We start from the raw sequence: 9473 nt of genomic DNA on the forward strand, positions 1-9473 counted from the left end.
ATCTATATGTTTTTTGTAAATTTAATATTAATATATGTAATCAAAAAGTGATTGGAAAAAAAATTAAGTTTGGACTAATCTAAGTTAATCAGATACCATGATTTTGGATCAATATGGTCATACAATTAGCAAAACTAAATTTTTTTTATCTATTTACCCATGTTAAAGAAATAAATAATGTTTTCTCTAAAACCCACTCCTGCGAATACAAAATTTATGTGTTGGAATACTTTGGCCATGACAATTAAAATTTATTTTTTGGACTAATTTACCCCTATTATTGATAGAATTAAAAGTAGATCTGTCAAAAAGAAATTTTGGTCTATAAGTAAGTAATTTCATCTCATCCTATTCGTGACGAAACGCAAGGAACCTAGTTTTTTTGTTAAACTAAACATCTAACATAAAATCAACGAAACATTTGACAACAAGATTACTCATCCGAAGATAAGAAACCGCCTCTCATTTCATGAAGAGTTCGTTTGGTCCATTGGATCATATGATAATTTGGAGTTATTTACTTCTTTTACTATAATGACATTTTATCCTAACAAGTGCATCAAGTCTACTATTTCCCTATAACATAATCTAATTTGTGAACTAATTTTGCCATGACTATAAATGGCTATCAAGCCAAAGTTGATATTATTTTCTAAAACTTCCTAGATAACACAAAACATTCAAACTTGAACTTATAAATGAATATATTTTAACAAATTGATGTTATAAATGACTATTTTATTCTTCTTTTATAAATGACAATTCATTTATGTTGTAAATGACTATTTTATTCTCAGTTTAACAAATAAAATAATAACTATTTGTTATTATTTTTCTCGACTCAACTAGGCTCGAACTCTAGATCAATATTGAACTTGAGTTTTATAATGAAAACTCGTGGAGCTCGGGATCGTGTTGGAAGTCGAGAAAATTGAGACGATTCAGCTTGTTTTGCAATCCTATAAATGATAACCTTTTCATTAAATCTATATGTTTTTTGTAAATTTAATATTAATATATGTAATAAAAAATGAATGAAAAAAATTAAGTTTTGGACTAATCTATGTTAATCATATACCATGGTTTTGGACCGATGTGGTCATACAACTAACAAAACTAAACTTTTTATGCATTTACCCATGTTAAAGAAATAAATAATATTATGTTTTCTCTGAAACCCGCTCGTTGGAATACTTTGGCCATGACAATTAAACTTTACTTTTTTGGACTAATTTACCCCTATTATTGATAGAATTAATAGTAGATCTGCCAAAAAGCAACTTTGGTCTATAAGTAAGTAAATACATCTCATCCTATTCCTGACAAAACACAAGGAATTTGGGTTTTTTGTTGTTAAACTAAGCATCTAATGTAAAACTAACCAAACGTTTGACAACAAGATTACTCATCCGAAGATAAGTAACCACCTCTCATTTCATAAATAGTTCGTTTGGTCCATTAGATCATATGATAATTTAGGGTTATTTACTTCTATTACTATAATGACATTTTATTCTAACAACTACATTGACTCTACTATTTCCCTATAATATAATCTAATTTGTAAACTAATTTGACCATGACTATAAATGACTATCAAGTTAAAGTTGATGTTATTTTCTAAAACTTCCTAGGTAACATAAAACATGGAAACTCGAAGTTATTAATGAATATATTTTAACAAATTGATGTTATAAATGACTATTTTATTCTTATTTTATAAATGCCTATTAATTTACCAATGACTTGTTATAAATGACTATTTTATTATTATTTTAATAAATAAAATAATAATCACTTATTATTATTTTTTCTCGAACTCAATTAAGCTCGAACTTGAAATTGATATTAAATTAGAGTTTTACAATGAAAGCTCGCGGAGAACTCAGGATCGTGTTGGAAGTTAGAGAAAATTGAGTTAATTCATCTCGTTATTCATTCTTGATAATGCCCACACGGAGTAAAACTAATATTTTTCATCTGGTGAAGTCTCTCTAATAATGTGTCAAGAAGAATCCCTCAATTCCATCTTAGACGCTTTTGATGCCCCTACGGTGCATCATATTATATTGAACAACTAGTACTCTTCTTTACTTTTCACCCGGCGGCCTATTGTTGAGTTTTTTGCTGTATTAATTGACAAGGTTTAATCTGACTTCTTCTTCTATATTTTATTAATTTCCACACCACTTGTACAATTTTGATAATAGACTATAGAGGTGTCCACCATACCAAAGACCTAGAATTTACCTTATTACTTTTTTTTTTCCACAAACGTTAACCGTTATATATATATGATAAACCCTTGATAATACAAGAATTAATTACAAAAAGGGGCTACTACCCTCATTTGCTTCCTCACTAAATCCATCAGCCAAACTGGGAAGTCTTGTTCCCATTGAATATCATCCACTAGCTGTACAGCAAACTTAGCTAGAGCATGGCTGATTTCATTCTCTGTTCTAGGTATAAACACAAAACTACACCTTTCAAAATGTGTTGTCAAATCCTTCACATCTTCTAGAATAGTTGCAATGTTAACATCATACTCATTGCCTCTATGTATCTGGTCTAAAACTGATTTGCTATCGGAATGGATTTTAATTTTAGTCCATCCTACCTGCTTAGCCATCAGCATTGCATTTCTAATTGCCAAAGCTTCTTCTTTCATTGGTTCCCCCTTATATTGATTGACTATTGCCTTTGCTTTCATAATCATTCCGTTCCACTTTCTTGCAACAATTCCTTGTCCCGTCCTTATCATCCTTGCTGATATCGCAGCATCCGTGAACAGGCAAACGTCATCGTCCCTTGCTGTTTGTCTTCGTGGATCCAAAACCGTGGATCCATAAAGGTGTCTTGGTTGTGGAAAATTGATTGATTGTTGCCTGTTCATACCAAGGACCAAGACTTTACTGTAGCATCCAAAACCATGGGCACTTACTACCAGCCAATAAATTTCTGCCGACACACAAACACAGCAATCAAGGCCGTGATTTTGAGAAGAATGCAACCCAAAACCCGAAGCATGCCAAAACGGAAAATCGGTATCAATTCCGTCCAATTTGGACGTAATGGATCACAGCCAATAATTTCGTGGACCACACAAGTTGAAGGAGGGCGGTTTTGTTTTTCTTTTCTGCTTTTGGGAGTCTTCTTCCGGTCCAATTTTGCAATTGTTCTCTTTGGAAGCTTTTTTTGCACTTAAAAATTCAGGTAGTAAGGTGTTATTGAATTAAAAATTTAGACAACTTTAAATTTTAAAAACTAATTATACACACAAAAACAGCAAAATATCCACCGTTTGATGTTCACTTAGGCCGTCCGCTTTCTGTGCATCTAAAACGTTCAAATATCCACCTCAACCGCACCTTGAATCCATCACGAATTTACGATTCCACTTAAATGTTTCTTCAAACAAACAAAAAAAAACTCTTCTTTTCAAATCATTTGTAACTTTAGTTTTGAAAAAAAAAAAGGAAAATACTTGTAACTGTGAATTAGTACATGAGAAATTTAACTATTAAACACTAGTTAGTTCATTCTTCATCCTTCGTATGCTTTATTTGATTTCCTTTATTTAATTCTTCTTCGTATTTAATTATTCTTCATCCATTCCACCATCCCAAAACATCCCACCAGCAGCACCTTTTTTTTTTTTTTATTAATATAATTAACTTTTTGGAGGGATCCCAGACGTCCTCCCTACTATGTGAATCGAACTACTATGTGAAACGAGCCTCTCTTCTGAGATCAGTTTAAAACAACAGAGATTAGAAGTTTTGCAGCTGCACATATGACATAACAGGCAATATCTTCTCCTCCTTTACTAGTTGTTGAAAGCAAAGCTCACTTTACCAGGATGGCTGACCCTGTTATCTCTCTTGTTATTGAGAGAACTAGCGATCTGCTGATTCAAAAAATTATTTTCCTGAAAGGCGTTCGACCACAAGTTGAGAGGCTGCAAAATGATCTGGTCCGGATGCGGTGTTTCCTGAAAGATGCTGATCAGAGGCAAGTTGAAGATGCGAGGATCCGCAACTGGGTTTCTGAAATCAGAGCTGCTGCCTACGATGCGGAGGATATCATTGAGATCTTTGCCAGCAAAGTTGAGTTCTTCACAAAGGACAAGGGACTCGTCACCAAATTGACGTATTATCCCTTGAAAATTGTGAACCTCTACAAGATAGGTAAAGAGATTGAGTCCTTACAGATGAGGGTCAATGACATAGATGATAGCCGTGAAAAATACGGTATAAAAAATCTTGGAGTGGGAACGAGTACACATGGAGAAGAGCTTCAACGGCTCCGACGGTCCTCTCCAATTAGTGAGGACAAGGATATTGTGGGCTTCGAGAAGATAACAAAATCCCTGGTGGCAGAACTTTTGAAAGAGGACAGAAACCGCCGTGTGGTTTCAATCATTGGCATGGGAGGTGCTGGTAAGACAACTCTAGCCAAAAAAGTTTATAACCATGCTGTCGTCAGGGAGAGATTCAACTGCCGTGCTTGGGTATGTGTCTCTTCAAGCTACGATCACAAAAAGATACTGAGATCAATCATAAAGCAATTAAATCCAAAGGATACAAAGGATGACAAGCTATCTGAAATGTTGGAAAAGATGGAAGAGGAAGAGTTGGAAGAAAGGCTCTATCAAGATCTACAAGACAAATGTTATCTTGTGGTACTTGATGATGTGTGGAAGGAAGAAGCGTGGGATTGTCTATCCAGGAGGGCCTTTCCTGATGTTGGCACATCAAGTAGATTGCTGCTTACAAGTCGCGATCGGGATGTTGCCCAACACGCAGATGCTTATAGACACCCGTATGAGTTGAAAACTTTGGGGCTGGAAGACAGTTGGCAGTTGTTCCTCAGAAAGGCCTTAGGCCATGGGGATAATGCTGGGTGTCCTCCCGATTTGGAAGAAGTGGGCAGAGAGATTACCAGAAGATGTGGTGGTCTGCCGCTGGCCATCACGGTTGTAGGTGGCCTGCTGCTGGCAAAGAAAAAGTTGAAGAGTGAATGGGAGAAAATTCTCAACAATTTCAGCACATACCTATCAAGAAGCCAGAGTGGGGTATCAGCAATTCTGGAATTAAGTTATGCAGACCTTCCTCCCAATCTGAAATATTGCTTTTTGTATTTGGGTTTGTTCCCCGAAGACTCCGTGATTTCTGTGCGCAAGTTGATCCATATGTGGGTTGCAGAGGGAATAATGCAGAAAAGAGATGCAAAAAATTTGGAGGAAACTGCAGCATATGATGATGTGGAACAACTTTGTAGCAAAAATATGGTCCAGGTGGCGAAAATGACTGTTGATGAGAGGATTAAAAGCTGTAGAGTCCATGATTTATTGCGAGAGCTTGCAATCAGAAAGGCAGAGGATGAAAATTTTTTTCAGATCCATGACACCAGAGATGATAAAATATCAGCCAAATCCAGGTACCTTGCTATTCATATTCTCCCTGGAGATAAAAATTATTTTGGGTCTTCAACCCCTCCTCTCCGGTCTCTACTTTTTTTCAATGTCCACGATTACGGGAAAAACATTAGTCTTATCTTCAAAAGTTTCAGAAAGCTCAGGATACTAGACCTCGAGGATCTTAGGATGTACTCTAATTTGCCAAAAGAAATTGGTAAAGTTAGGCTTCTAAGGTACCTCAATTTAAGAGGCACACACATTAGAAGGCTCCCTCATTCCGTCGGTTGCTTGCGATACCTACAAACTCTTGACATACGGAACTTAGAGCAAGTGATAGTTTCTGATTTCATTTGGAAGCTTGAAAGTTTACGGCATCTATATGCGTCTCGTATGGAATGTGATGAGCCTCTTAAGATTGAAGGATTGAGAAATCTCCAGACTCTGTCAGGCATATGGTTTGATGACATTATGCACAATAACATGATAACTTTGACAAGTCTTCAGAAACTGGAGATTATAGTGGATGATAGGTCAGAGATAGACAAACTGTGCGTGCATTTATCTGAGGTTGGAAGCCTAAAGACGTTACATCTTTATTGTTATTTAAGAGACGAGTCACTCGCGCGGCCACAATCTCTAGCTGGATTTTCTAAGCTCCATCATGTAACACAGCTCAAGCTATCCGGGCTGCATTTGAGAATGCTGCCTCCTGATTTCCCTCCAAATCTCTCTCGCTTGTCTTTGAAATACACAGAACTCGAGGATGACCCAATGCCAGTACTGGAGAAGTTGGGACAACTGTCGTTCCTCAAACTGGAAGATGCATGGGGGGAACCACACCGTATGGTCATTTCTAGGCATGGGTTTCACCAATTGAAATTCCTTGTGCTCAATGACCTATATGCTTTGTATGAAATGAAGGTGGACAAAGGTGCACTGCCACAGCTCCGCTGCCTGAGAATCAAGGACTGCCGCAGATTAAACAAGTTGCCGGAAGAGCTGAAGCACATATCTACTCTCGATAGGCTTGAGCTTGTGGACATGCCAGAATATTTCATCAGCAGGCTTGATGCGGACATGGTATCCAGTGTCCCTAACCTCAGAATATTTGACTTGCCGAAGGAAGGAAGGCGGTATTTGTAATTCATGCGTAAAAAGCAAGCTATGTCGTGTAGTGATTAATAAAATTATTTCAAGTTTTTATCAAAATATATAAATAAAATGAACGTTTCCGATTCAACATAACTTTTGTTTCCCCCAATTCAACATACTTTGCTTTGCCGCTATTTCACTCTTTATTTTCGTCATATAATTCAGACAAGCTTTTTAAGTCCATTTTTTTTTAAATTTGAAATCTCACTTCAATGCTTGCTATTTTTAATTATCCCACTATTAAATAAAGAATGACTCTTTCGTTATTAATGATATTTTGGATAACTAACAGTGCCTACACCTACACCTCATAGGATTTGTCTCTCTATCAATTTACATCGCATATATCATATTCATACAAGTAGTATTTTAAAAAAAAAGGTTCATGTCTTGAATAGGCCTCAAATATCCTGATAGTTTGGTATTTGGCAATGAAATCGACCATATAACCAAAGGCCGATATGAAGGTACTCAAACACAATTAATCAAACACCTTAAAAACAAGGGATTTTTGTAATGGTATCCACTGAAAGTATCTATGTACACACATATACATATTTCATCCTTAAATTTAAATATCTTTTTCAAATTAATATTTCACTATTGCCAGAAAAGACTAACACGCGAGTAATTAGCCAAGCTCTAAAAACAATACAAAATACATTCATTTTAATATAGTCAAACTCCTAAAATAATAAATAAGGTTTATTTTTTGTAGACGAGCGAATGATAAATACAATAACAAAAAATCAGGCGCAAGACCGTGCATGCCTAGGTGGTCATTTATTGCAGCTGCATCTTGGTTAGAGCTGTTAAATTTCACGAGTAGCTCGAAAGCTCGTTAGAGCTCGGCTCGATAAGGCTCGAGCTTGACTCGTTAGTTGCGGTAAATGAGCCTAGCTCGAGCTAGAAATGTGCTCGTTTAGTTAACGGGCCGAGTAAGCTCGGCTCGTTTGATATTTGAGTAACTCGTTAGAACTCGTTAATAAAGGGCATATTTGTCATTTTAGAAGTCAAAAGTATAAAAATTGAAAATTATATATTTTTATTGAGATTAATTTGCACGAGCTCGAACTCGAGCTCGTACAACTTCAACTCGTTTGTGATAAACGCGTCAAGCTCGAGTCACATGTACATTTGACAAGTCGAGTTTGAACACATTTTAAAACTCATTTGCCTAACGAACTCGAGTCGAGCTCGGCTCGAATTAAGCTCGAGTCGAGCTCGACAGCCAAATACTCGACTCAACTCGACTCGATTAACAGTTCTAATCTTGGTGTAAACAAAACATGGCCAACAACCCTTACAAGCAAAAAAAGAATTATGAATTAATCATGAAGATACCATATAAACCACATTGTCTTTACAATTCCTATCTGACTTTGAAATTAAAACAGGTAACAACAACGTCCTTCTTTCTTGACGTAATGCACTCTATCTCTATGATCGCCCGAATAAAGTTTTAATACAATTCTTTTGCATTCTTTAGATCTTCTGCGCAGATAAGGATGTATCCAAGAAGGATTACCTTTGGCATGATGGCTGATAGAGGTCTTTCTGTGTCTGCAATTCTATATCGACACAAAAGAGTCAGTTATGTTATTCCAATGACTTTGATGAATTGTTTTCCTTTCAAACTCCATTTAATTGGTCGAATTTACAGGTATGATCCATTACATATGTTATTTTTTTGAATGCGTCTAAAACCAATTTGGTTCCTGATATTGTAGGAAAGATGTATCCAAGAATTTATTGTTGGACGTATTTGCGGGACCAAATTTAGCTTCTTTAGGTGCATTCAAGAATACATTACCGGATAAAAAATATATATTTTTTGTCTATTAGTGATCTAGGGTGAGGTATCGGTTGGTTGAGATTTCATGCACTTGTATACGTTACATAATTTGATGTACCTTTGTTGTGCATTTAAATTTTATTCAAGTACATCATTGTATTATACAAATAAACTTGGTTTCTACACGTACACCAAATTCTGAAAAAAATTACAATAACAATACATAACCACATTAAACCCATCCCAATTCCAAATTATACCCCGCCCTTATGCAACAATTAATACATATAGTTTTTCCTGTTCTTTAAGTTTTAATAACATAAAAAAAAATTTACAACTCATGCACCATATATACCATAGGAAAAAATATTCAAGCTATATAAGCATACAACAGAAGTACAATTTAACAGTAGAAATATCAATATATCATAATTGTGAGAGAGAATTAAGTCGCCAAGAAAAGGAAATAGAAACTTTTGGAAATTGAGATGAAAATGGAGAGTCGGTGAGAGAAAAAGCAAAAAGGAAAGGTATGCATAAAAAGAAAATTAAAAAAAAAGTTGTTTATAAAAAGGGAAAACAGAAAATGAAGGAAAATGAACTTATGTCCCTTCAAAAGTTAAAATTCTACATCTTTCTTCTTTTTGGGTAAAACCCAAACTAAAAAAAAAAAAACAAAAAGAAGCATTTTTCACCTTATGCTAATTCCAGTAAAGTAAGGAATGTTTGCCCATTTTTTTGTTTTGATCGACACAATAATATCTATTCTATATCTACTTCTATTCTATACTAAGGGAAAAGCCTTTACACTTGCTAGTGAATGGTTACAAGGAAAGTCTTGCTTGAAAGAATGATAATTTGTAAACTTTAAATCAAACAAACATGTGAATTTAACTTTTGGAATAATAGGACCCAAGTATATTTAATTAAAATAGAAAAATTATACTAAAAAAATCTTAGACTATACAATAGAAACATGTAAAAGGATTTTTTCTATTCTTAATAAAAGTAACCTCTTAATGTTTTAAGGATACAATAGACACGTAGAGATAGGATTCGAATTTCTATTTCGAATTCCTCTCTACAATTATATGAACTTCTACC

At 35.0% G+C, this 9473-nt stretch overlaps 1 protein-coding gene across 1 annotated transcript; it reads left to right on the top strand.

The window, feature by feature from the left end:
• The first annotated feature begins 3704 nt into the window (after nt 1-3704).
• On the top strand, nt 3705-6662 carry LOC113767502 (probable disease resistance RPP8-like protein 2). The gene has a single exon (XM_027311618.1). The coding sequence runs from the start codon at nt 3863-3865 to the stop codon at nt 6563-6565; it is 2703 nt and encodes a 900-aa protein (XP_027167419.1). The 5' UTR covers nt 3705-3862; the 3' UTR covers nt 6566-6662.
• The last annotated feature ends 2811 nt before the right edge of the window (nt 6663-9473 follow it).

The sequence above is a fragment of the Coffea eugenioides genome, chromosome 4 (genome assembly GCF_003713205.1).
Source record: "Coffea eugenioides isolate CCC68of chromosome 4, Ceug_1.0, whole genome shotgun sequence".
In the NCBI taxonomy this organism is placed as follows: domain Eukaryota; kingdom Viridiplantae; phylum Streptophyta; class Magnoliopsida; order Gentianales; family Rubiaceae; genus Coffea; species Coffea eugenioides.